The sequence below is a fragment of the Pelodiscus sinensis genome, chromosome 22 (genome assembly GCF_052426305.1).
Source record: "Pelodiscus sinensis isolate ZL-2025 chromosome 22, ASM5242630v1, whole genome shotgun sequence".
In the NCBI taxonomy this organism is placed as follows: Eukaryota; Metazoa; Chordata; order Testudines; family Trionychidae; genus Pelodiscus; species Pelodiscus sinensis.
This window is the reverse complement of record NC_143073.1, coordinates 13240823-13268597: the sequence shown is the minus strand read 5'-3', so window position 1 is coordinate 13268597 and position 27775 is coordinate 13240823. Positions and strand designations below refer to the sequence as shown.

Here is a 27775-nt window from a genome sequence, read left to right as displayed (position 1 = left end):
GCAGCGCTGCAACCGGGGCGGAGTTTGCAGCCGGGCGCCAGGAGCACAAAGCCCCGTGAGCGGGGAGCCGGGCTGGGCGCTGCGCTAACCCCGCCGTGCCGGAGGGTGGGGAGCTGCTGCAGCTGGGACCAGCCCCGGCCGGAGCCCGCAGGTAACTCACAGCGGCCTGGGGGAGCTGCGGGGCACCAGGGGGCCCGGATCTCGTCGCCCTGGAACCTGCCCCTGAGTGTTATCGCCCCTGGGGGAGGCTCTAGGGGCGCCATTTCAGATTTTGGTGTTTGGGGGGAGACCTATGCATGCCCTGACTGGGGGGGAGTGAGCGCAGGGAGGGGGCAGACTGCGGACAGGGGCTTCAGCATTGTTACTGAGCATGCTTAGTACAAAGCTAAGCAGCAAATTGGGGGGTGGGAGAGGATTCTCTTCCCCCTTCCCCATATCACCTCTTTCTCCAGCTACCAAGGCACTGGAAAACTCCAGAGTTTTTTTTTTTTTTTTTGGCAGAAAACTTAGCAATTAGCTGGCAGGAGCACTGTATCCAACTCCTATATAGAAGAAAGAAAATTTAAATAAGTATTAGATCCCCTCATCTCTGATATTAACATTCTGACCTGATGTCTTGTGGCAAGTCACCTGATGGACACTGCTTAGCCTTACAATGTTAATATATCCTCTTACTTTGTTACTAACTGCAGAGGTAGTTTCTCTCTCTGATTCTCAGGACTCCTGGGCTCTATCTCAGCTCTGAAAGGGGAGTGGAGTCTAGTGGGTTACAGCAGAGGGCAGATAAATTTGGGCTCCATATAAGCTCAAAATGGCCATACTTGGTCAGATCAATGATCCATCTAGCCCAATAGCCTGTCTTCCAACAGTGGTCAATGCCAGGTCCTTCAGAAGGCATGAAAAGAGGCATTCACCAAATGATTGTCCATTCCTACCTTCTGGCAAACAGAGGCTAGACACACCATCCCTACCCATTCTGGCTAGTAGCCATTGATGGACCTATCCTCCTTGAGCTTACTTTGTTCCTGTTGGAACCCTGTTATAATTTGGGCCTTTCCACCATCTCCTGACAAAGAGTTCCACAAATTAATTGTGGAGAAATAATTTGTTTTGAAGCTGCTGCTTATACATTTAATTTGAATGAGTTTTTAAGGTGCTGTTAGACTATTAGTTGTTTAAGTTTTTCCAGTTTCAGACTAACTCAGTTACCCCGCTGAACCTTCTTGTGTTATATTACTGAAGGAGTAAATAACATTTCTTTATTCTGTTTTTTCCACGCCATTGATGATTTTCTAGACCTCTGACATTCTCCTCCATTTTTAGTCATTTCTTTTCCAAGCTGAAAAGTCCCAGTCTCATTAATCTCTCCTCATATGGAAGCTATTCCCCAGTCATTTTTGTTGCCCTTTCTGTACCTTTTCCAAATACAATATATCTTTTTTTTTAGATGGTCAAACATGCACACAGTATATAAGATGTGGGCATACCATGACTCATATATAGGCAATATTCTGTTTTCTGTCTCATAATCTATTCCCTTCCTAATGATTCCCAATGTTCTGTTAGTTTTTTAGTTTTTAGACTGCCACTGCACAATGAGCAGATGTTTTCAGAGAACTATCCACAATGATTCCAGGATCGCTTTCTTCAGTGGTAACAGCTAATTTAGACCCTGTCATTTTTGTACGTATAGTTGGGATTATATTTTTCCATGTGCATTACTTTGCATTTATCAACACTGAATTCCATCTGCCCTTGTGTTGCCCAGTTACCTAGTTTTGTGAGATCCCTTTGTAACTCTCTGCAGTGAGCTTTGGACTTAACTATTTTGAGTGACTTTGTAGCATCTGCAAATTTTGCCACCTCACTCTTAACTCCCTTTTCAAGAACATTTATAAATTTAAGATAGTGATAGAGATGTAGCCGTGTTAGTCTGGTGTAGCTGAAACAAAATACAGGACTATGTAGCACTTTAAAGACTAACAAGATGGTAAACCATCTTGTTAGTCTTTAAAGTGCTACATAGTCCTGTATTTTGTATAAATTTAAGGGTACTGCTCCAAATTCAAATCCCAGCAGCACAACACTCATTGCTACTCTTCCTCCCCTCCCCCTTATTGTTTAAGTACCTGGAAATTACTTGAATGACCAGTCCTTTGTTATTCTTAATCACCTGCCTACCTCTTTTTATAACAAACTCCCTGCCCCAAAGACAAAGCTGCAAGCAGCTCAAACTGTTGCATAAGACCCGGGAGCCAGGGGATGCAGCTTTAAGCAGACCTCAAGTATCAAATCCAGTTTAAGGGGGCAGGGCTGTTGTCCCCTGAGCCTCCCCTAAATGGCGCCCTTGGGTGGCTCTGAGCTGTGTCTGCAGCCAGGAACCTGCTGCCCCTGCCAGTCCTCAGCTCCAGTCTGAGACTGCCCAAGAGGCAGAGCAAGGGGTACGGATGTTAGTGTGTAGACGACTACACGATTAACTGATAAGCAGGAGGGAGCAGGGGCAGTGGTTAGCTTTTGCTGTGGCAGCTGTTCATGGAGTGGAGTTTGACACTGAGCCGCCGCCTCGTGTAGCTCCCTTTCTTGGATTGTGTGATTGCTTAAGAATTTCCAGTTATCGCTTTGAGGATTGATGGGTTCTTGTCCCAAGATCAGGCCAGTATTATTAAAACGAGTGTATGGTTGATAACTTCAGTGTGCACAATTGCAAACATACTATAGGAATCCTTTTATATTTACAACTAGCTGGAGTTACCTAGTGTTGCTCAGGAAACCAGAGGAACAAAATGTAGAAAAACAGTAGTCCTATCTTTTTTTGAATGGTAGAAAAGTTGCACTGATTTCTATAGGGATTAAAATATAGGTCCATGTCATCCCCGGAGGAGGGAAGGTTACACACGGGAGGGGCATCCCAGCTCGCGCCCAGGGTTGCAGGTGCCGCACGGGGCAGGGTGGGTGCCCAAGCCATTGTGCACGTGGGGGTCGGGGCACTGCGTGCTGGCGCAGGGGGCGGGGGAAAGAGGGTCGCTTATGTAACCTCGCGTGCGGGAGGGGATGAGCTCCAGATGGTGCTGAGGGCTGCAGGCAGCGGGAACAGGACCTAGGGTGGGTGGGGTGGCCCCTGCTGCACAGCGTGGCGGGTTACTTTTTTATTTTTACAGCTTGAGTTCGGGCCCAATCAGGTCCAAAAGTACCTTAAACCTTCTCCTGGATGAAAGGTTATCCCATGCAAAGTTTGGTTGCAGTAGCTCTTAAAGGCTGTGTCTAGACTACATGCCTCTGTCGTCAGAGGCATGTAGATTAGACACATAGGCAAAGGCAAATGAAGCTGCGATTTAAATGATCGTGGCTTCATTTAAATTTACATGGCTGCCGCGCTGAGCCGACAAACAGCTGATCAGCTGTTTGTCCGCTCAGCGCGCTAGTCTGGACGCTCCCCTGCCGACATCAAAGCCCTTTGTCGGCAGCCCCGTTATTCCTTGTGGGATGAGGTTTACCGGGGCTGCCGACAAAGGGCTATGATGTCGGCAGGGGAGCGTCCAGACTAGCGCGCTGAGCGGACAAACAGCTGATCAGCTATTTGTTGGCTCAGCGCGGCAGCCATGTAAATTTAAATGAATCCGCGATCATTTAAATCGTGGCTTCATTTGCCTTTGCCAAAACAACAAATCTACATGGCTCTGTCAATGGAGCCATGTAGTTTAGACGTACCCATAGTGTCCAAGTTATTAGCGCACAAACATACATACATTCTCCTTTATATATTATAGATCGATGTAATGTAATTACATTTAGCACAGTGGTCTGCAACCTATGGCTCTTGAGTCAAATATGGCTCAGTATGGAACCAAATGTGGTTTGTTTGTCATTCCCAAAATACATGTGCCTTTTTTAAAATTAAAATGAATAATTAATTCATAAGTTTATAAACGTGTAGCTTGAATGCGTGCATGAACCTAAATTTGACCAGTTATGATGTAAACTTCAAAGAAATATGCAAAAAGATGCAGCAGCAGAAGTCTCATTAAATAAAGTCTGTGAGTACTGTGTTTCATTTGTGCTATTATTAATCAACATGTCAATTATCAATAATAGTAAATTGTATATTTTCAGTCGTGCAAATGGGCATTCTTATACTGGCTCTTTGTTGACCATGTAGCTTGGCTCTTTGGTTTGAAAAGTTATCGACCCCTGATCTAGCAAAGTCACATGCTAGCCCTTGATAAAGAGCGAGAGAGAATACAGAAAGTACATCTGAACATCCATCTTGTCACGGCATCCCTGTTAGAACAAAGTGAAATGCTAGCCATTATCTTCCTCATTGCCATCGCCTGCCCCTCATCCCTAGTAGCATCATCTGGGCATCTTCCAAGGGCTACATCACTCTCCCGTTTAGAGATGTGAATGGTTAACCAGTAAGTGTCACCCTTCTCAGGTGCTCCAGCCTTGCCGAAGTAGCCCCCGTCTGCAGTGGTCTCAGCCTGGAATGCTGTGGGCAGGGGTGACCCCCACACCCCTGCCTACTCCTGCTTAATTGATTAACCAGTGCAACATAATGTTTAACTGATTAACGGATTAACCGTGATTTAACATCCGTCGTCCCCTGCAATATTCTCTCATGCAATTTTTATGGTCTTACATGCATATTTCATTGGGGATTTTTTCGTCTTCCTAGTTGGTAGTTCCTCACCCTACTAATGTCGGGGTGTCCTTCTATAGGTTAGTGTGTTAATGATGTCAACTGATTGTCATTTTTGTCAGTTTGTTGCCACCGCACTCTTGTGGTCACACATCTGCAGATGTTCTATCCAAAAGCCGATGTTAGCTCATGTTCCTGTGGTCACCTCGTGGAATGAGGAGTAACGGTAGTTCGAATTAGGATCTTTAATTCGAACTACCTACTCCGTGCCGCGTGTAGCCGCGGGCATGGAGTTCGGACTAAGGGGGATTTACAAATGGCGGCACCTGGGAACACGCAAATGAAGCCTGGGATATTTAAATCCCGGGCTTCACTTGCAACTCCGCTTGCCCTAATTACCCTACCTAGCTCGAACTAACGAGCTAGTGTAGACATACCCTTACAGATTACAGGCCTGTAGGTTCCTTGCATTACTGCTGCATAAAATAAGTGTTAAAGCTAGCTCTATGGGCTACAGTTGGTAATTCATTTACCATCCAGTGAGGTGGATTGCTTTGCTTTCAGAACAGGTATCTGTAGTATCTTTTATTGGACCAGCTTCAGTTGGTGAGAGAGACAAATTTCTGAGCTAAACAGAACTCTTCTTCAGGAGACTATCCTAAAATTTTGTCTTGCTTTCATGTTAGTTATCTGTTAATAATTAAATATTTCCTGAGATGTTTTTTCCCTGTCTCCCTAAAAATAAAATATTAACACACAATCTCATCAGATTTTGATCTTTTCTCCATTTTGTGAATAATGATAGATTATTTTTTTAGACGTTTTCCCTTTTCTCTTGGTTTGTTACATAACATAAAATTCAGCAATTTTACCTCTAACATATTATTGACTAGTATAAAATCCCTCGTGTTTTTCTGCTTTCCTAACCACTTTGTAAAAATGGATCCAAAATTCTCCAGCTTTGCACCCCTCTCTTTAATGACTAAGCATGGATATCAAGCGGTGTTCCCTGCAAGATGGGCGCTTGGGTGACCATCCAGGAGAGATTTAGATGTTGCCCAGATTATTAGCAGAGCACCCACAAACATCCATAGCTGGCAGCATTGTGTTTCTACTGGTGGTGCACATACACACATCCCTCAGTGCACATAACAAAATTTATTCTGCACATTGATGGAAAAATTAGAGGGAACATTGGATATCAGCTGTCAGATTTTGCCTTTTTCCATGTTGGTATCAAATGCCTATTAAAAAGCATTTCAAATATGGAGAGCTTCAATATTTAGTTGCAGTGTTTTCTCCCCGCACTTGCAGGGGAGTCAATGGCTATGTCTACACTCATGGCTTCTTGCGCGAGTAATATGCAAATGAGGCTAAGCGTGGAATATTGCCGAGCCTCATTTGCATACCTAATGAGCCACCATTTTTTTTCAGAAGAGGCTCTTGCGCAAGAAGGAGCTACACTGCCCCTTGCATAAGAAAAACCCACCTGCACAATGCCGTTACACCTGTTGCTTTTCAGGAAGAACGGCATTGCGCAAGAGGGTTTTTCTTGCGCAAGAAGGGGCAGTGTAGATGCTCCTTCTTGCGCAAGAGTCTCTTCTGAAAAAAATGGTGGCTCATTAGGTATGCAAACGAGGCTCGGCAATATTCCACGCTTAGCCTCATTTGCATATTACTCACGCAAGAAGCCGTGAGTGTAGACATAGCCAATGAGTATACCCCCTTCCCATTGGAGACTCATTTCTTTCCCCCTTTAGCTCTATTAAAATGTTTGCTGATGGAAGTGACTTGTCCCATACTTAATACACATTGAAGCCAAAGGCAGAATGGTGTCTCCCAGCTGCTCACAGGAGAGGTGGCTGGACCCTTTTCTTTTTCTCAGGGAGCACAAGACAAAAGCTCACTCACGCTTATTGCCATATCCCAGGACAGATTTGCTTTCCTGTGCACAAGGTAAGGAGCTGTGACACACTGGGGATTTTGAGGATTTATTCACCTTGGTATGTTGCTTTTGAGTTCTACTCTCCCACTCAAACTCATCTGAAGAAGTGGGTTTTGCCCATAAAAGCTCAATATATATATATTTGTTTTTAAGGTATCATAGGACTACATGCTGTTTCTATAGAAACCTCCTGTGTATGCCTCAGTTTCCCAGGGAACTACACCAATACCTAGATGATGATGGGAATTTTGGGTGTGATACACAGTGGCTGACACTCTTCATAACCTGAGCCCGGGAGTAAATGTGACCAGGTGACACCTTTTGCCTGGAAGCACGAGAAAGCCAGGCTTCTCCTCCAGCCTCAGGGGATGAGAGAGGGTCAGTCTGTGCTGGCTTGTTGCCCAAGACGAGCCAGGCCTTGGTTTTGAGGGCCCTCTCCTAAAGATGGATGGTGCTGGCTGCTTCTGGTTCTGTGCTGACAAGTCTGTTCTACGCTGTGTCCTTCTCGCCTAATAAACCTGTTCCACCTGCTGGCTGACAGTCAGATCTGGCTACAGATGGGGGTGCAGGGCCCAGTGACTCCCTCACACTTTGATGACAGGAGCAGGCAGAGGAAAAGCCAATTCTTGACTCCTGGCGTTAGCTTATCCCTTCATCCTGCCACTTCCCTGGTCATTCTTATGCAAACAGAGAACAGCAATTCCCGCGGTCCAGTGACACTTTGTTGTTTATTGGGGTTAGCTCTCCCCAAACCCTGAAACTGCTATGGCCGGCAGAGAATAGCCGCAAGCAGCGGGTAGGCACTCTTTCCCGCCGGTTGCAGTATGGAGCTGCTGCAGGTAGAGTACAGGCATCCCTGCCTGCCAGCCCCAGGAGGAAGCTGCAGCAGCCAGGGCAGCTCTGTGCGGGGCCAGCAGGGAAGAGGTCAGTGTAGCAAGTCCAGCTCTTAGGTGGATGGGGGGACGACTGTGCGAGTCTATGTGCCATAGAGCCTTATGCACCCCCTGATCTGATTAGATCACGAGGTACAGGGCGATGGGTGGCATTTAAGAAGCATCAGAGGGTGGTGACCTGTGTCCCACTGGTTGTGCCGAGGCCGTTGTTGTAAGTACATGTGTGTAGTGATTCAGTAGAGTCTACCGACAACTATCCCTGTACGCCGCTTAACAATAAACCTGGCTGGGCACCTTCGATCCTTATCTGATTTGTGGTCTTTGGGGGCCCTCTCGGGGTCCGTGGTGATCATTGGGCCCTCATAATTGAGCACACATACGCAAGTAGCCTTCAGGTTATCATCATTGACAGAGCCAGAGACCTGTCTGGACACCACGGCAGTACATCGTCCTGACTACAGTATGCAAGTTCCTCTTTTCATAATTTACAGCAAGATAAGGGTTTGGTTATCTGGGGAGGTGGGCGGGAGAAGTCTGAAGCTTCCTCTCCATGCGTACAGGGATGCATAAAACCATACAGAAAAGGGAATCACTAGGCACGTGTGAAAGGGACTGGCAGGGGGGCCCCTCTCCTTACAGGACTACCCGAGCTCTGAGCCTCCCATCTTCCAAGCACCCTTTAAAGAGGGCAGAAGGGGGGGCTTCAGCTCTCCCCCATTTGTACGGAGATAATTCTGACTGCTCCCCTTTATCAGGGAGTGAGGGGAAAGTGCCCAGTTTGCTGCGTTCCTCGCTCTGTCTGGGTAGTGCAGGGAACAGACGAACCTGGAGCTGCCTCAGCTGGGGAACATGCTCCCCTCCCCCAGCTGTGCATGCTGGAGCTGCAGCGACCATGGAACTGTGGTCAGAGAAGGCTGGATTAGCCCTCTCTCCCCAGAGCAGCCTGCGTTTGGAACCCCTCCTCCCCACCTCTGCCCCAGAGCAATGATTTAAATGAAGAAAAAAAAATTGAGTTAAGAATCCAAGCAATGACAGGGAAATCGTCTAGTTAATGCATATAATCTAAAGATCGGGAAACCGTTTGAAACTCCTCCCAGCCGTATGTCATTTGCAGCTTTTATAAGCAAATTCTCCACTCCATTTATCTATCTTATGAATGAAATGATTGAATAGTACCAGATCTAGGACTGAGTCCTGTCGGACCTCATTATGTACCTCCTCCCAGTTTGACAGCCAACCATTAATAATTGTTATTTAACTACAGTGTTTCAAGCAGTTGTGCACTCATTTTGTATTGCTTTCATTTCCCTAGTTTACTTGTTAGAACGTCATGTGGGCTTGTGTCAAAAACTTTATTAAAATCAACATACATTAAGTCTTCAGTGTTCCGCAGATCCTGAAGGCCAATATTCCTGTGAACAGTGTTCCCTGTAAGATGAGTGATTGGGCAGCCCATGAGGAGAATTCAGGTTCCACCCATTTGATTGGCAGAGCACCCACAGCCAGCAGCATATGTTTATATTTGTGGTGCACATCTGCATATGTCCTGGTGCACATAATATTTATTCTGCACATGGATGTGAAAAATTAGGGGGAACATTGTCTCTGAAGGCATAAAATTAGATCCGTTTGGCATGATTTGTAAATGATAATCCATGCTGGCTGTAATTTATCACTTTACTTATCCTCTAGGTGCTTCTCAGCTTATGGTTTAATACAATTTTCTTTTGAGGTTTCTAAGGCTTGACTGGTCTTTGGTTCCCTGATCTTCATTGTTCCCCCTTTTAAGGACAGGTTTTATGTTGGCTCTTTTCCAGTTGTGGGACCTCACTGTCCTCTAGGAGTTGTCAAAGATAATTGCTAACTGTTCCAAGATTGTTTCAGCTAATTCCTAGAGAGTTGGGTAGTATGAATTTCATTAGTCCTTGCTGATGGTAATCCAGCTACTTTTTTCCAAATATTTTGTAACCTGTTATTTCCCCATTGTGGTTTCTGTTCCTTCACCCTTTTGGTTAAGAATAACTGTTTTAAGTATCTGGTCACTATTAAACTTCTCTAGTGAATGTAAAAAGGCATTAAATGCCTTAGACTTTTTGATGTTATCTACTAAGAGCTCTCCTTCCTTGGTAAGTTGAGAACTTACACTTTCCTTTACCTGACTCTTCCTCCTAACATATGTCTAGAACCCTTATCTTATTGCCTTTCATATCACTTACTAGGTATAACTCATTTTGAGGGTTAATCCTTCTAATTTTGTCCCCACATGCTTGTGCTTTTAGTTTGTACTTCTCCGTAGACCTTTGTCCATTAATTCCTTTTTTATTTTCTGGTCATTAAAGAGTTCCTGATAAAATCATATTGCCCATTTACGATTCTTCCCATTGTGATCATTTGTTGTTGCTCCTTTACTATTTTCTTTGAGAAACTGCCAGCTCTTTTAAACTTTCTTTTTTTCCACTTCCGATTTTATTCCCTTGGAACCTCATTTACCAGCTCTGCGGTTTTTGAAGTCTGCTTTTTTTTAAGCCCATTGTCCTTCCTCTCTTACTCGCCTTCCTTCCTTCCCATAAAGAATCTTGAAATTTGTCATTTCATGATCTCTTTTACCCATATTGTTTTCCACCTTCAGTTTTATAACTCCTTCCTTCCTTTTAGAATCCAGTCTAAAATGTCTGCCTACCATCCTCTGGAAGAAAGAGGTGTCCCCAAAGCATTCCAAGAACTTACTGGAGATGATGTGCTTGGTTCAGTACATTGTCTCTCACGTGTCTGAGTAGAACTAGTTTTCCCCATTATCAACTGTGCTTTGAATTTTACTGTGACATGCAGGGCAGCCTAGCACATCAGCATGCAGAGAGCGTGTGCCCGTGGGGAATTGTGCTATGAAATGATTTCCTATTCTGACTTGTTCCCAATTGCCCCCTTTTTTCCCCCCTAACAGGCTGCAGTGTGATGTCCGTGCTTTGTGGCAGATCATTCCATCCTTCCATTGACCAAGGAAGGGAAATGGCTGCAGCGGAACCAGTGCAGGTAGGGGTTATCTGGGAGTTGCTGGTGGGTTCCCTTGGAGGGAAAAAGCAGTAAATCCATGGGGTGTGGGCTTGGCCTGGAGTCGGAAGGGGCCAGGAAATCCACAGAGAGGAGAAGGTGGGGGTGGGGTTGGGGGAGCAGACTGAGACAAACCTACTGAGACTTATTTGCTGTGAGGCCTAGATCCTAGCAACAGGCCCCTGGGCTCTGTGGGTGGGAATTCCCTGATTTGTCCAACAGGAAACAGCCCCCCTGGACAGGGCTGAGAACTGATCAGACCCCAATACTGGAGCCTGAGCCTACCTGCCAGAGGTTGTGGGGAGATGCAAAGGGGCACCTGCCAGTGAGGCCCCAGGAAAGACACCACGTCCCCTCCCATCTGGATGCTGGCAATGGGGAGGGGCTTGGGATTCCCACCAGGGAGCTGTCCCTGGACACTGCTGGCAGCTCCAACTCCTGTATCCGCCTCTGGCTGGTAGGCAAGTGATGAATGTGAAGATTCCTGCCCCTTCTCTCTGCTTGGGGGGAAGGGAGGGGCTCTTTTTCTCCTCTCGCCTTGCAGCTTCCCGGTTGCTCTCATGAGATGGGGTGGGGTGAGACTATGCTGCCTCCCAGAGCTTCCATGTGATTGGCTCCTTTCTCCTGTGAATCGTTGGGTAGCAGGTATTGAATGGGAGGGGCCTTGCTCTTTCAGGGGCTGGTGACCTTCGAGGAGGTGGCTGTGCATTTCACCAGGGCCGAGTGGGCACTGCTGGACCCTGCTCAGAGAGCCCTCTACAGAGCCGTCATGCAGGAAAACTACGAGAACGTGACCTCGTTGGGTAAGGAGTCCTGTCTCTGCGATTCTCAGAAGGGGAGATGACCAATTAAGGTGCCCATTATCCTCTACAAGGAACCCTCAACTCTGGCCTGTTGGCGAGGTGCTGAAACAGGACAATGACACGTGCACCAGCACTCTGCTTTCCCCTTAATACCCACTCTTGGACCAGAACACAAGGAGAGTACACCACAAAGTCCAACGTCATCCCTTTGCTAAGGCAAAGCTTGGCATTGGGTGCTGTATAAGGAGCAGGAGCTACTTACATGTGGCCTGCACTCAGTCACTGAGCCTGCTGCACACAGTCCAGCTCAGCTTTCCCTAATGTTACCCCAAATTTTCCCTGGCCTGGGGGATTCCTTCTGAGTCGTTGCCATCACGTACCCCTCGCTGAGCACAGGAGACTACTCGTGTGAATATCATCAGAGTGCTGACAACCCCCATGGGAAGAATGCACCTTTCTGCAGCTTTATTGATGTTCCTACAATACTCAGCACCAGGGTTCCAGCTAATTATTTTATGTCCATGTGTGGAATGAATTTTGTTATGTGCACCAATGCGGAGAGGACCCATGACACATCACCTGCATGTTGGTTCACATAACAAAATGCAATCTGTATGTAGACCATATGTAGTGGGGGCAGGACTCAGGCATTTGGAATGCGGGAGGGGGCTCAGGGTTGGGTGCAGGGGAGGGCCTGAGGTTTTCTGGTGGGGGGTGCAGTCTCTGGGATGGGACAGGGAATGAGGAGTCTGAGATGCAGGAGAGGGCTCAGGGCTGGGGCAGAGGGTTGCAGTGAGGGTTGCGGGAGGGCTGTGGATGAGAGGGTTGCAGTGTGGGAGGAGGTTCAGGGCTGGGAGAGTGGGATTGAGTGCAGGGGGCAAAGCCTGTGGCTGGGGCTGCAGGAACTGGGATGTGGCTGGGAATGTGGGTTTTGGGGTAGAGAGAGGGCTCCCTGAACCCTGTCTCATCATAGCATCTGTGGGTCAGGTGAGAGGCACCTCTCTGCCAGCTGCAGCAGCTCCAGTGGAGCTGTGTTGGTTTGGGGGAGGGGCACTTCCCCCCCCCCCCCCCCCCCAAGCACGGCAGCTCTGTGCTGAGGCCAGCAGGCAGAGGCAGGAGCGAGATGTGTTAAGTAACCACACAACCTAGAGGGAACTTAGTTGAGTGCTGAAATGACGAAGTTGCACATGCCCCTCTCTTCATATCACAGTCCCAGCTTTTGCCTGGCTGCTCCAGCTGTTCCCTGCACCATTCATTTAAAGCTACAGTTTGCCCAGTGCACACAGCTGGGGGGGATGGAGATAAATGGCAGCATTCAAACCCATAGAACACCAGACAAACAATGGCATGTTCTCTTCATCCTTCCACCTCTTCATTATCGATTATTGATTGTAAGGCCAGGAGCTACTATTAGGTCATTGAGTCTGACTTCCTGTGTAATACAGTTTTGTCTAGTTACCATTGTAGGGAGCTGAATACCTTCAGTTATCGTGAGAACAGCTTCCAGAAAGGCATCCATGCTTGACTCAAAGACTTCAAGAGATGGAAAATTTCTCACTTCCCTAGGTAGTTGGTTAACTTTGTATGACCTTTACTGACCTATTGTCAGTGATGTTTGCCAGTGCCCAGGTTGAGGGTAGGAGCAGAATTCAACTTGCATTGTGTGGTGGTATGTTCTTTCTTGGTTTTCCGCAGTTTTAACTTTCAACACCATTCACATGCTGAAAGGGTGTGGGGCAGCACAGGGGAACCTTAATTCAGCTTCAGTATAGTTTAAGGGCATTTAACATCCTTGATTTCTTTTTAAAGGATTTTTGGCCACTATATGAGTGTCTATATTACAGTGTTTGCCAGCCACCTATGTCAGGGAAGGATGGGATTTTTTTTTTCTTTTCCCCACACCACTTGCCAACAGAAGAGCATTTGCAAAACTCTTAATTCCCTACCATTCCAAAATCTCCATGTAAAATTGTGAGCACTTCAGAACATTGTACTTAACACAGACATTTTGGTGTAAGGATAAAACTTCGAAGAAAAACTCCTTCAGAATATCAGAAAGAGCTGCAACGTGTGTTGCAAAGCCTCTGCTTGAGCTTACTTGATTTGTATACATGGATTTTCTAAAGCTACACCAAACTATAAGGTCTAAGGGTTTTAAACTGCAACTCATTGTGATCTTTGTCAAACTTTGTAATCTGTGTAACTCTCAGAAATTTACTGTAAGCGGCAACTTTGTAATCTTTTTAACTCTCAGCCACCTTGCTTGTAACTTCTCTAAGCTGCATTCTCCCCTGGGTGAATGGAGAGAGAGTGTGAAAGTGTGTTTGAAGAAGACTGGGAACAATGGAGCACATTTCAATGAGTTATCACAGTCTGGCAGGGCCGGCCCAAGACCTTTTGGCGTCTTGGGCCTGGGCGCGCGGCGCTGCCCCCGGGCACACGGCGCATGCGCTGCCCAGCCTGGCTCGGCCAGCACTGCTGGCATGCGCGCCGAGCTGTGCAGGGCTCTGCAGCTGTGGGGGGAAGGGCGCTGCTGGCCGGCGCCGTAGGGATGCGGGTGGGCCGGCGCTGCAGGAGCCGGGTGCGCAGCTCCTGATGGCAGCTCTAAGGGATGCCGTGCGCCCCTTACAGCTGCCATCAGGCACTCCTCATCGGTTGGCGCCCTGGGTAGCTGCTTGGCTTGTCCATGCCTCCGTCCGGCCCTGCAGTCTGGGCATGCTCCTTGCTGGATAAAGGGAAGTCCGGGCATGCTCCCTGAGGATGAGGTGAATGAGCGACAGGAGCCATTCAGACACTCTGTAAAGAGAAGGAGCACATGGGAGATGCTCTCTTTTTCCTTCCCCTGCTCCTGAGAAGCTCCTCTCCAGTGTCTCTCCTCCTGACCAGCTTCCGCAGCCAGGATGAACAGACAGACCCTCCAAGATCCACATGCCTTGGCTCCTTTTGCAACCCGTATGTCTGTGTAAATGTGTGAGTGCATGAATGAATGGAGGGGTGTGTGCTTGTTTGCTTGTGTGTGAGTGAGAGTGAGAGTGTGAGAGTTCTGTCTTCTTTAGTTTAAACCTTTGGTGGCTGCTTTATCCTCTATAGTTTTACCTAGTGGAAATAAATCTATACTAGTGTAACCCTAGGGTGGTCTCCAGTGAGAATATTTTTTGGGGTAACATCGTGCGCTGTCTGAAAGCTGTCCGTGACAGAGCTCAGACTCAAATCCATAATTTATCACGGGTTCAGTGCCTATAGCATGTTGTCTTGAGCTAACTAGTTACTGTGACCACAGATCGCTGGGAACTTTTAAAAGACCTTCATCTTGCTGTGCATGTGAATTTCTATCTGTTTAGCTCATAGTTTGATGATGGTGTTGGGTGGAAGGTTTGAGATTTATTAGGAACTGGAGAACTTCTTGGGAAAGGAGGAATCTGTATCAGAAGGTGGGCTCCACATTAACCAAAATAGAACAGACATTTGGTATGTAAAATAAAAAGCAATAGAGATCTGATGTTAAACTAAGGGCTGGGGGAAAGCTGAGAGCTGTGGAGGAACATGAGGTCTGGACAGAGCCATCCGTTGTGGAGGATTTCTTCATGGGGAGTTGCTGTGGTGTGGAGAAAGTGAATAGGAAAAGTTATTTACTTGTTCCCATAATGTAAAAACTAGGGGCCACCAAATGAAAGTAATGGGCAGCAGGTTTAAAACAAATAAAAAGGAAGTTCTTCTTCATACAGCACACAGTCAGCCTGTGGAGATTGTGAGGCTAGGACTATAACAGGGTTTAAAAGAGAACTAGATAAACTCCATGAATGTAAGTCCATTAATGGCTATTAGCCAAGATCGGCAAGGAATGGTGTCCCTACCCTGTCTGTCAGAGGGTGGAGATGGATGGCAGGAGAGAGATCGTTTGATCATTACCTGTTCAGTTCACTCCCTCTGGGGCGCCTGGCATTGACAACTATCTGGAGACAAAATACTAGGGTGGATGGACCTTTGGTCTGACCTAGAATGGCCATTCTTATGTTCTTAACTTCTATCCTCACCTCTCTAATATAATTAAGAACAGGTAGTAGCTGAAGAGAGGGAGGTCTATTCAATTTGCATCACATGAAAGCAAACAACTAAATAGTGACAAATTAGACAAGTTCTTGCCTGCAAATGGGAGAAGGCTAAATACCAGGGTGAGTGAAGTTGGGTGCCTGCTTTTAAATAAAGTTATTAGCCAAAATAGACATTACAGCCACTTGGTGAAATTATAATTAATGGGATATGGTAATACCAACATACAAACTATATAGAAATGACAGAGTAGGTTGTGCTGGTGGGGGAGTGGCACTATACGTGAAAGGAAAAAAAAATTAAATGAATCAAAGTGTGTCATAGTATCTACACTGATAGAAATTCCATGCTTGGATAACAAGAGTATAGCAGTAGGAATATGTTACTCACTACCTGCTCATGATGGTGACCATAAAATGCTCAGAGAGCTTAGAGAGGATATAAAAATAGAAAACTCAATCATAATAGGGATTTCAAAGCTATTTCCATATTTCCTGGGAGCCTGTCATCTCAGAATGGGATGCAGAGAAAGAGCTTATAGAAATGATTAATGGCTGCTTATTGGAGCAGCTAATCCTTGGAACCCGTGAGGCAAGAGGCGATTCTTGATTTAATAGTTCTGATTGGCACACAGTGTCTGCTTCAAGAGGTGAATATAGCTAAACCATTTGGCAAGAGCAAGCATAATGTAATTGAATTTAACATTTTTGTGAGGGAGGAAATGGCAATGAACCCCAGCACAGTGGCATTTCTTTTCAGAAAAGGAAACTGCAAGCAAATAAGAAAGCTAGTCATTAGGACATTAAAAAGAACACTCACCAAACTGAAATACCTACAAACTGCATGTAAACTCGTTAAAAAACATCATAAAATAAGCTAAGAATAAATGAATACCCCGAATGAAAAAAACAAAAACAAATCCCAAAACAGTAAGAACACTAAGGATATGCCACCATGGCTAAACAACTGAGTAAAGGTATTGAGAAGCAAAAAGGCATCTTGTAAAAATTGGAAATCAAACCCTGCTGAGGAAAAGAGGAACATAAACTCTGGCAAGTCAAGTGTAAATGGCCATGAATAAATAAAAATTGAAGAGCAACTAGAAAAAGTCTATTAAACAATCACCAATTTTGTGAAGTACACCAAGGGCAGCAAGTTGGCCAAACAATCAGTGGGGCTGCTAAGGAATTGATGTGTTAAATGAACATTGAAGGCAGCCAATGCCATTTCAGAGCATCTAAATAAATCCTTTGCATCACTGCAGAGGATGTGAGGGTCTTTCCTGCACCGGAATCAATCTTTTTAGGTGGCAAATCATAGAAAATTAGCGTTAGAAGAGACCTCAGGAGGCATCTAGTCCAACTCCGTGCTCAAAGCAGGATCAACCCCAATTAAATCATTCCAGCCAGGAGGATGGAGCTAGGCTGGTCTCAGTTGTGACAGATGTTGCAGCAGGGGAGGTGTAGATTGGATATTAGGAAAAACTAGTTCACTAGGAGGGTGGTGAACTACTAGGTTACCTGGAGAGGTAGTGGTCTCTCTATCCTTATAGGTTTTTACACTGGCAAGTTATTGTGCTGAAATTTTCTTGTTCAGGGATGTGAAAAATCAGCCCCCCCCCCCAGCATATAAGTGTAGATGAAAACAACAAGGAGTCCAATGACACGTTAGAGACTAACAAATTTATTAGGGTATTAGAGCATAAGATTTCATGAGCAACAACTGACTTCCTCAGATGGTGAAGAAAGAAGGAAAGAAAGAAAGCGTAAGAACATAAGAACGGCCATACTGGGTCAGACCAAAGGTCCATCCAGCCCAGTATCCAGTCTGCTGCCAGGGGCCAATACCAGATGCCCCAAAGGGAGGGAACACATCGGAGAATCATTACTTGACCCCTTTCCTGTCATCCATTTCCAGACAGAGGCTAGGGACACCATTCCTACCCATCCTGGCTAATAGCCATTGATGGACCTAACCTCCATGAATCTATCTTGCTCTTTTTTGAACCCTGTTAAAGTTCTAGTCTTCACAACATCCTCTGGCAAGGAGTTCCATAGGTTGACTATGTGCTGAGTGAAGAAAAACTTCCTTTTATTCGTTTTAAACCTGCTGCCTATTAATGTCATGTGGTGACCCCTAGTTCTTATATTGTGGGAATTATAACTTTTCCATATTCACTTTTCTACATCAGTCATGATTTTATTAACCTCTATCATATCCCCCTCTTAGTCTTCTCTTTTCTAAGATGAAAAATCCCAGGCTTTTTAATCTCTCTTCATAGGGGACCCATTCCAAACCCTTGATCATTTTTGTTGTCCTTTTCTGAACCTTTTCCAATGCCAATGTATCTTTTTTTGAGATGAGGCGATCACATCTGTATGCAGTATTCAAGATGTGGGTGTACCATGGTTTTATATAGAGGCATTAAGATATTTTCTGTTTTATTCTCTTTCCCTTTTTAAATGATTCCTAACATTCTATTTACTTTTTTGACTGCTGCTGCACACTGAGTGGATGATTTCAGAGAACTATCCACAATGACTCCAAGATCTCTCTCTTGAGTAGTTGTAGCTAAATTAGTCCCTGTCATATTGCATACAGGGTCTTAATGTCCACCCATCCACCTCTTCCTATTTCTGTTCTGTGGCTGTGCTTCCTCTGGAGAGGATCTGGTTAATGTAAAAGTAAAAATGGCTGCCAGATCTATCAGCAGAACACTGAATCAATCAGGTAGTAATGATGTCATTTAACAGGCATTTGCCAACCCCAGGGAGATACTGTCAGTTTCTTAATTTTTTTGTCTACAGGACCTTAGTTTTAAAATTTGTTTTTAAAATATTTTATTAGTGTGTTGCTAAAGATTTTTGTCATCCTCCTCCTCCAGCTGCTATCAGGCATACGGTCACCAGTTTAATAGTACTGCATAGGGCCCCATAAATACTGAGGATGGCCCTGCATGGTAATACAAACACTTATTTTCTAATACAGTACTGAAAACTTAATTCAGTAAGGCTTGAGTTAATTCGCTAAAGATGGTCCAGGATATTGCAGGACATTGTTGTCTCTGTCAAACTCATGTCTAGTTCTATCCATCTTTCTCTTATCTTATTCCTAGATTCTCATATTTTGGGTCAAAGGCAGTTTTTTGTTGAGTTTGTAGACTGTCCAGCACAACGGGATCCTGGTCCATGACCCAGCACTATTGGGTGCTTTGGTAATAGAAACCGTAAATGATTAATAAATGGGGAGGTTCTGGGCAGCAGCAGGGAGGTGTGAGAGAGCTAGAAGAGGAAGGTTTGGAACAAAGAGTGCCTGTGAGCCAGCTGCAGGGAGTTACGTAGGGCTGGAAGAAATGGAACTGAAGGGTCTGGAAGGTTGATGCTAGTTCGATTAAAGGGAGCGTGGGTGCTCCAGGAAATAGGGGTGCTAGCTATAGGAAGGAGCAAGGGGACACATTTTTGGGATGTTCTCTTGGGACAAAGGAACGATTGAGATAGTGGGATGATGGGAAGCAGAGACTTTGGGGGAGCTGGTAGCAAGGAGGGATGTGGCAATGGGAGAGGAGGAGAGAGAACAAGCAGTGGCTACTTCTCAGGCTCCATGAGACAACGAAGGATGAGATAACGTAGAGGAAAGCATGTGGGGATGGGGGTAACAGAGTTTGACAGGGCCCTTCCTTGTCTTTCTGAGGCCAACTCTATACCGGCAAGTTACAGCACAGCAGACCAGTTCCCAGGAGTGTAACTCCCGAGGTGTTGACAGTGGTAAGGCACTTGGTGCACACTAGCCCTGCAGTTGCTGTGCTCTAGTAAAACAACTCAGTAAGAAGTGTAGAGTTGGCTGCATAGTGATTACAGCACTGAGCCAATGTGGACGCCATGGTGTACTGCAGCGCAGTGACAAGGAGTCCTGTGGCACCTTATAGACTAACAGATGTATTGGAGCATAAGCTTTCGTGGGCAAAGACCCTGCATCTGACGAAGTGGGTCTTTGCCCACGAAAGCTTATGCTCCAATATATCTCTTGGGCTGTGTCCAGACTCGGGTTTTTTCGGGAAAAGTAGCCTTTTCCCGAAAAAACTTCCCCTGCATCCAGACTCAAGCCGCGTTCTTTCGAAATTATTTCGAAAGAACGCGGCTTTTCTTTCGATGGCGGTAAACCTCGTTTCATGAGGAAGAACGCCTTCTTTCGAAAGTTCCTCTTTCGAAAGAAGGTGTTCTTCAATGTAAATAGGGCTTCCTCGAAAGAGAGCATCCAGACTCGCTGGGTGCTCTCTTTCGAAAAAGCGGCTTGCTCTTTCGAAAGATCCACCTGCAGTCTAGACGCGATCTTTCGAAAGAGGCTCTTTCGAAAGATGCTTTCGAAAGAGGCTCTTTCGAAAGATGCCTGCAGTCTAGACATAGCCTTGGTGTATAAGGTGCTACAGGACTCCTTGTCGCTTTTGCAGATCCAGACTAACATGGCTATCCCTCTGATACTTGCAGCGCAATGACAGGCCACCAGAATCTGTCCCACAATGCCTCTTCTTGCCTCCCTGGTCATTGTTTTGGACTCTGCTAAGGTGACCAACCCTTAGACCTGCCCTTTGCATTCCTTTGGAATTTTGAAAGTCCTTTTCCTTTTTGCTCAGTGACGTGCTCTTAGTGCATCTTTCCAGGTGACCATTTCTGCTCAGTGCACCAGGAGATCCTGTACTTGGAGCCATGCTGAGGTGCTGGACCTCAGCAGCGTTCGGGGAGAGGAGTCTGTTCTGTTCCAGCTGTGCTCCAGCCATTGCAAGTATGGTACATATGGACAGATCTGGAGATACCGGAAGGGGCCATGACCGGGATCCGCTGCAGTGCAGGATCAAAATGAAGGAGCTGTGAAATGCCTACCCCAAGGCATGGGAGGCAAAGTGCTGCTCCAGTGTGAACCCACAACCCACTGGGTCTACAAAGAATTGGAAGGGATATGTTGGGTGGAAACATACCCTGTGGGTTTTCCGGGGCCTCAGAGAGGACTGAGCCAGGAGGAGGAAATCAGACAAGGGTGAGGTGAACCCACAGCTGAAGGATGACTGTCTACAGATGCATGTGCTCAGGAGAGCTCTTCTGCTCCAGAGGAGGCCAGCCAGGCACAGCAGTCGGAGGTTGGGGAAGCACAAGCAGCAGCAGGTGCACCTGGTAAGTGGCTTTGATTCTGGAAGTGTTAAAGTGCATTGTTGGGGGTGAGGACATTGTAGAAAGTGGGCCTGGGTCTGTGCGGTGCTAGTACCAACGTAGGGCTAGTCAGATGTTGAACAAGGCATTGATGGACTCTCTCACCTCACGGTAATTGGCCTCACAGATCTCATCAAAAATGTCATGGAGATGCTGGACTATTTGCTTCTGCAGGTTCTATGGCAGAGCTCCTGTGTTCACTGTCCCGTTAAGGATAACATTCCCACACCACTCTGCCGTAAGTGGGGGATGGGAGACCATTGCTGCACATAGACAAGTCATGTAAGGCCCAGGATAGAAGCCCCAGTCTTGCAGAAGATCCTCTCTTGCTTCCTTTCTCACCCTTAGCAGCAAAATATCCCCCCAGGAAAATGGGTGCACATTAGTGATCATAAGGTCCCCCTTACAGTGGTGCTCCCCAAGACACACCTCCCAAGATGATGGTAAGGTCCTGCCTGAATGAAATCTCCTGGCCTTGTGCTTAACTCACCATTTTGGGGGGCTTATGTCTTATGTGCCCCTTGCCTTGGGACTGCCAGTCAATGATAGGTATGTGAACAGTGCTTGTGCTTACACTGTAGTGTCTGTGCTCTGACTGGTGTGAACAATGGTCCCTCTGTAAAATGTAGCGTTTTGGCTTCACAGATTTAACCTTGGGATCCCAGCCATCCTTGTTATCACCTGCTGAACGCCTGTGCAGGGCAACGGAGCACCCTTGGAAAGCTAAAGATGCCATGATGCATGAGGTGATGCTGTGGGCTGCTGCCGAAAAGAAAGAACTGAAGGAGCGGAGGGACAATGAGAGGAGGGAGCGAAAGGAGAACACTGAGCATCAGAACAAAGCCGTAGAGTGGCTCTTAAATATTATGACACTGATGTGTTTCAGGTGCTTCTAGACTGCAAATGGAGCATCTCCATGACTGCCCCTCAGCCTCTGTCACAAATCTGTTTTCTATGCACCTCTCTCACCACCAGCATATTTTGGCCACTATCCTGTCCCCACTCAGCACCCACTGCACTCCACACCTGTGCCTTCACTGTTCTGCCCTGCAGATTCTCACAGATACCCAGTGCATTCCAACCCTATCCCCATGCAGGTTAGCCCGGATGAAGGGCAGTACCTATTACACAGCACCTCAGGCAGCATGGCTACACATGATACCTGGACATACACAACTCTGTAAACATGCCACTGCCTCACCTCCTCAATCCTCCCCCGTCTTCCCCATAAACTGCAGAAGTGTCATGCATGGGTTTTTTGTTTAATAAATGGAATTCTGGAGAATCAGAACATTCTTTATTCCAATGCATGAAAACAAGCAAGCACACCCTAGCAAAACAAGAGGCACTATTGTGCTAAGTTCACTGTAGGGACCAGAGTCCACAACTAGCATTGCACCCAGTGCACTCCCATGCTTAGCTACAAATATTACTACTGGCTTTCAGCATCAATTTGCTGCCTCAAGGCTTCCCTGATCCTTATGGCCCTCCTCTAATGGCCCTGGTCTCAGGATTTTCAAACTCAGCCTCCAGGCACTGAACCTCAATTGTCCAGCCATGAGTAAAGCTTTCACTTTTCCCTTCACAAATAGTATGGAGAGTACAGCACTCGGCTACAACCATAGGAATGTTATCATTGGCCAGGTCCAGCTTTCCATACAAACATCATCAGCGGGCTTTTAAATAGCCGAAAGCAAACTCCACAGTCAATTTGGCACCTGCTCAGCCTGTTGTTGAACTTCTCTTTACTGGTGTCAAGGCTTCCAGTATATGGCCTCATGAGCCAGGGCATGCGGGGTCTTCGAGGATCATAATGGGCATTTCGACTTACCCCACAATGATCTTCTGGTGAAGGAAGAAAGTGCCCACTTGCAGCTTCCTGAGCAAACCAGTGTTCCAAAAATGCATGTGCCATGCACCTTTCCAGACTAGCCTGTGTTAATGTCTGTGAAATGCCCACAGTGATCCACAAGCAGCTGGAGAACTATGGAGAAATACCCTTTTTGGTTAATGTTCAGAGTGCAAATTATCAGGGGGTAGCCGTGTTAGTCTGGATCTGCAAAAGCAATGAGGAGTCCTGTGGCACCTTATAGACTAACAGATTTATTGGAACATAAGTTTTCGTGGGCAAAGACCCACTTTGTCAGATGCATGTGTAGGTGGCCTGGTACCAAAATTGGAATGTGTGTGCCATCAATCACCCCTCTTTCCCACTCTGCAGTTAAAGAAGCCCATGTGTGCAAATCCATCCACAATTTCATGCACATTGCCTGGAGTCAAGGTCTTTCAGAGTAGGATACAATGGATGGCCCTACACACTTCCATCAGCATGAAGCCAGTGGTCCGTGTTGACACTCCAAATGAATTGGTGACCAAACAGTAGCTGTCTAGAGATGCCAGTTTCCACAGTGCAGTTGCCATATGCTTTTCCACTGGCCGGGCAGCTCTCATTCTCATGTCCTTGCCCTACCGGGTGAGTGCAAGCTCAGAACACTGTCCCGTAAAAGTGGCTTTCCTCATCCAAAAGTGCTGCCCCCGCTGCTCATTGCCCCAGACTTGCATGACGATATGATCCCACCACTCAGTGCTTGTTTCCTGATTCCAAAAGGAGCATTCCAGAGTGGTTGGCACCTCCGTGAATGCCACAAGAAATCTCCTGTCTCTTGTCTGATGCATAGAAAGGCCAGTGTCTGACTCCTCCTCATCACTTTGCAGCTTCAGGAAGAACTGGCCTGTCATTTTATCACGTGTTAGTGAGACCTATTGGTATTTTCTTCAACAGTTTGGGATTCATTCCTGCAGACTGAGGAAGTAGAGCACGCTGCAGAAAAGATGTCGAAAGATGGTGCCAAATAGGGATGGGAGCACAGGGTATGTTGGGATTTGAAGCAATGCACCATAGGGCATTGGGACAGGAACCAGGATGCCCTACAACCCCCTTTCTGACGGAAGAGGAAGAAGTGCTCAGTGGAATAGCTGCTTAGAGTGCACCCATCCAAATGGCACTGCAAGTTCTGTAAATGTGGTTATGCTACAACATTGGCAGCTGGCAGTGTGACACACAACAGTGTTTTCACTGCTGCTGTCCATGTCGATAGGTCTCACTACACTGATAACGCTTTACAGCTGCCAGTGTAGACAACACCGGAGTGTCTCCCTTTAGTTTTCAGGTCTTGTGCCTTTCTTCCTCCTGCACTGTCTCTGGGCTTCTCTTGATCAGTTAGAAGCAGTTCCTGGGGGATTTTCTCTGTTTCTGGAGTCTGCACTTTCTGTGAGATGGAGTTAGCTGCTCTGGGTTTTAGGAGTTGCTTTCATCAGGAGTGTCTGTCTGTGTGTGTTCCCAGTAGGCATGAACACTGCTAAATTCCTTATAAGAAAAGGGTCTTTTGAGAACATGGGGAGCTGGCCCCAGGATTTGGCTGCTTTAAAAAGGGCTGGGGTTAAAATAACAGATTTTTTGCGTGTGTGACAAATGTCCCATAAATTCACCTGATCTCATTTTTCTTCTTTCCCCTGAGCAGGGTTTCCAGTTTCCATATCTGATGTTATCTCCCAGCTGGAACAAGGGAAAGAGCCATTTTCCCCAGGTCTCCAGAGCTCAGAAGAGAGAGAGATCCCGAGAGGTAGCTGCACAGGTGAGTGATCATTAAAGCTACTTGTCTCCTGAAGGAAACAGTGATTTCCAACAAAGACCCTGTCAGCTCTCTGGGTTCAAGATTGTTCCCAGCAGGTGTCTTCTCCTTATGGCAGACATTGCTCATGGCTTCCTACCTTTCCCTGAATGTGTAGTTGGAATTTTAATGCAGAATTGATCCGCTCTTTTTTCCTCTTTAGGGAACAGTTTGGGGAAATTCAATCCCTGTTTTTCCCCCATCTCCAGCTAGTCATCTGGTTCTCTCTTTTTCTATCCCTGTTTCTGAGGGTTTTCTTTTTCTATCCCAGCATGTGTTTGGATGGGGAATGAGACCATGGAGCTGAATCCCCAGCAAGAAGATGGGGAAGAGGAGCCACATTGGGCATTACTGAAAAGATGCAAAGGGAGTGTGACAAGCTGTTGTGAGCAGGAGAAAACTTCTGAGAGTTGGTACAGGCTGGAGAAGGAACAGGGAAACCAGCCACTGCAGAAAGTTGGTCAATCTGTTAATTATCAGGGAACTCAGAAATACCGCAAGAAAACCACAGCCCAGCAGATTATACCCATGGGAAAGAGAAACAACTCGTGCACTGTGTGTGGGAAAAAGTTCGGTAAGCATACACATCTTATTAGACATCAGAAGATCGATACAGGGGAGAAACTCTATGAATGCTGTGAGTGCAGGAAAACCTTCACTCGCAGTTCTACCCTTATTAGTCATCAGAGAGTCCACACAGGGGAGAAACCCTACGAATGCGATGAGTGTGGGAAAACCTTCACTCATCACTCAACCCTTATTAATCATCAGAGGATTCATACAGGAGAAAACCCCTATGAATGCTGTGACTGTGGGAAATCTTTCACTGATCATTCAACCCTCATTCGCCATCAGAGAATCCACACAGGGGAGAAACCCTATGAATGTGGTGAGTGCAGAAAAACCTTCACTGAGCGTTCAACCCTTATTAAACATCACAGAATTCACACAGGTGAGAAACCCTATGAATGCTGTGAGTGTGGGAAAACCTTCCCTCAGCAATCACATCTTATTCGACATCAGAGAATCCACACAGGGGAGAAACCCTACGCATGCTGTGAATGTGGGAAAACCTTCTCTGATCGCTCAACACTTATTAGCCATCAGAGGAGCCACACAGGGGAGAAACCCTATCGATGCTCTGAATGTGGCAATACATTTTCTTGCAACTCAGTCCTTATTCAGCATCAGAGAATCCACACCGGGGAGAAACCCTATGAATGCTGTGAGTGTGGGAAAATGTTCACTCAGAGGGCAGCCCTTATTCAGCATCAGAGAATCCACACAGGGGAGAAACCCTATGAATGTTGTGAGTGCGGGAAAACCTTCACTGATCGCTCAACCCTTAATAGCCATCAGAGAATCCACACAGGGGAGAAACCCTTCCGATGCTGTGAGTGTGGGAAAAACTTTGCTCGTAGTTCACACTTTATTCAACATCAGAGAGTCCATACAGGGGAGAAACCCTATGAATGCAATCAGTGCGGGAAAACGTTTGCTCAGAGCTCAGCCCTTATTCAACATCAGAGAATCCACACAGGGGAGAAACCCTATGAATGCTGTGAGTGTGGTAAAACCTTTGCTCGGAGATCAAACCTTACTGAACATCAGAGAATCCACATAAGAGAGTGATCCTGCAAATGTTTTGAATGGGGCAAGTTTTTATATCAGAACTCATTCTTTATTTATCATTACAGAGAGAGAGAGAGAGAGAGAGAGATCATAAAAACTCAGTCTAAAGATGAGAAGGGATTATTTTCCTTTTGCTAATTCCCATATAGTGAAATTTATGCCTCATTTGTGTCCCTGTGATTTTACAGTTTCCCCATCTGAACTTTCTGCTTTTCCCTCCTGTTGCACACTTTTCATTGAGGAGAATCCCAGTCTTTACTCCTGCTTCCCCCCTGGAGTTGATGGACATTCTTGTTTGGGGGAATGGAGGATGCTTCTCTGACACAGAACAAAGAAGTTGATGGTAATTTCAGCTAATTACTTTAAGGTTAAATTTACATGGGCCTTTATTCCGGTAGGATTTAGATAACTTCAGTTAGCTATCTTTATGTAAAAACAACTGCCTTTTCAAATTAAAAAAGTCCATTTATAATGGCCATGATAGGTTAGTAAATTTCCTGAAGACCTGACAATCTCCATTACTTTTCCTTTTGTAAACAAATTTGGAGCATTACATTTATACTTTTCCTTACTGCCTCTCTTAGATAGTGGCCAAAAAAACATGGTGCCACTATAAACGGGGTCCTCCAGAGCAGGGATGCCCTTTCCCCTGCTGTTTTGTTTGTTTCTGTGGCTCCTGTCCCCTGCTTTGGAGTTGCCCCTGGACAGCTACTCCTGGGAGCTTTCTGTCTGCTGTTTGGGAGGGGGGCAGAAGGAGGAGGTAACTCCTGTCCCCTGCCTCTCCACCCGTGTAACTCATCTCTGCAGCTGCAGGCACATGATGAGGTGTGGTGAGGTGTGGGACAGGGTTCACCAACTGGCAAGTGCTGCTCTCTTAAAGGAACTGTGTGTGGACTCTCATACACTCCCCAAGCTCTCACACTGTCTTTTTCATGCTCTGCCCCCAATACCTACTTATTGTTATTGTTAGTTGTTGGTACTTCCTGCAATGCAAATATATTCTTTGTAATTTTATTCTTCCATTGTGCCATTAGTGTAGTTTTTGACTGGTCTGTGCATTTCATAGTTTTATTTCTCTCTTATGCTTACATTTAATTCTTTGAGTAGTGAGTGCTAAAATGCCTTACCTGTCCCGGTTGGAGCAATTATAATTTTTACTTTTATTATCCTCTTGTGCTTTGTCATTTATTAATTAAAGTAGTACAATCAAATAAAGAGTGTCCTAGAATGTAATGTTAAATTAGTGTATGCTCACCTTAGCTTTGGCAGTTTAAAAACATGAGCTAAACACAGAACTTTAGACACTGGGCAGAAGATGGCCTCTTTTAGTCCAATTGTATTTTTAGTTTTATGTGTAAAATAATTGAAAATTTGATTGAAAATAAATGCTGTTCCAACTATGATACCAATGGCAATTATGGAGTCAAATATTAGTGAGTCAGATACATGATTGTGATCGATAAACATAAGTGCCAAAATAATCAGAAAAATAAATTATCTTCCGTATTAAGAATAAAAAATCTTTAATTGCGTAACCCACACACACTCTAGCTGTAGTGGACTGTCCCATCTAGTGGCACTGAGACAGCTTACAGAGAGAGAATAATGAGTGTGCTGGACAGCCTTAACTAAGAGCCAGCTAGCTTTTCGCTCAAGCTGTAGAGACTCATGCTCTAAGCTCCAGAGATGCATTTACACTGCGCCCTTACCTTGAAATAAGCTACACAATTTGCCCTATGCAAATTGCAACTCTTATTTCAAAGTAATTGCTTATTTACAGCATCACATTTTGAAATAAAGCGCTATGCGGATAAGTCCCTTAACCCTTGTGGAATGAGAGTTACAGGGGCGCTGGAATAGCACACCCATTATTTTGAAATATATTTTGAAATAACG

General features: G+C 45.8%; 2 protein-coding genes across 7 annotated transcripts in view; both read left to right on the top strand.

Annotated features, from left to right (window-relative positions):
* The window catches only part of LOC102463552 (uncharacterized), a 587148-nt gene that overhangs the window by 313094 nt on the left and 246279 nt on the right, over positions 1-27775 (top strand). The window lies entirely within an intron of this gene.
* LOC102443733 (uncharacterized) lies at positions 2-27045 on the top strand. Of its 2 annotated transcripts, XM_075907148.2 has the most exons (5): positions 2-151; positions 10416-10504; positions 11199-11325; positions 24098-24211; positions 24519-27045. In XM_075907148.2, the coding sequence occupies exons 2-5, from the start codon at positions 10427-10429 to the stop codon at positions 25877-25879; spliced, it is 1680 nt and encodes a 559-aa protein (XP_075763263.2). In that variant the 5' UTR covers positions 2-151; positions 10416-10426; the 3' UTR covers positions 25880-27045. The 2 variants fall into 2 exon arrangements, with proteins under 2 accessions (XP_075763263.2, XP_075763268.2); XM_075907153.2 differs by lacking the exons at positions 2-151; positions 10416-10504 and adding an exon at positions 23359-23447.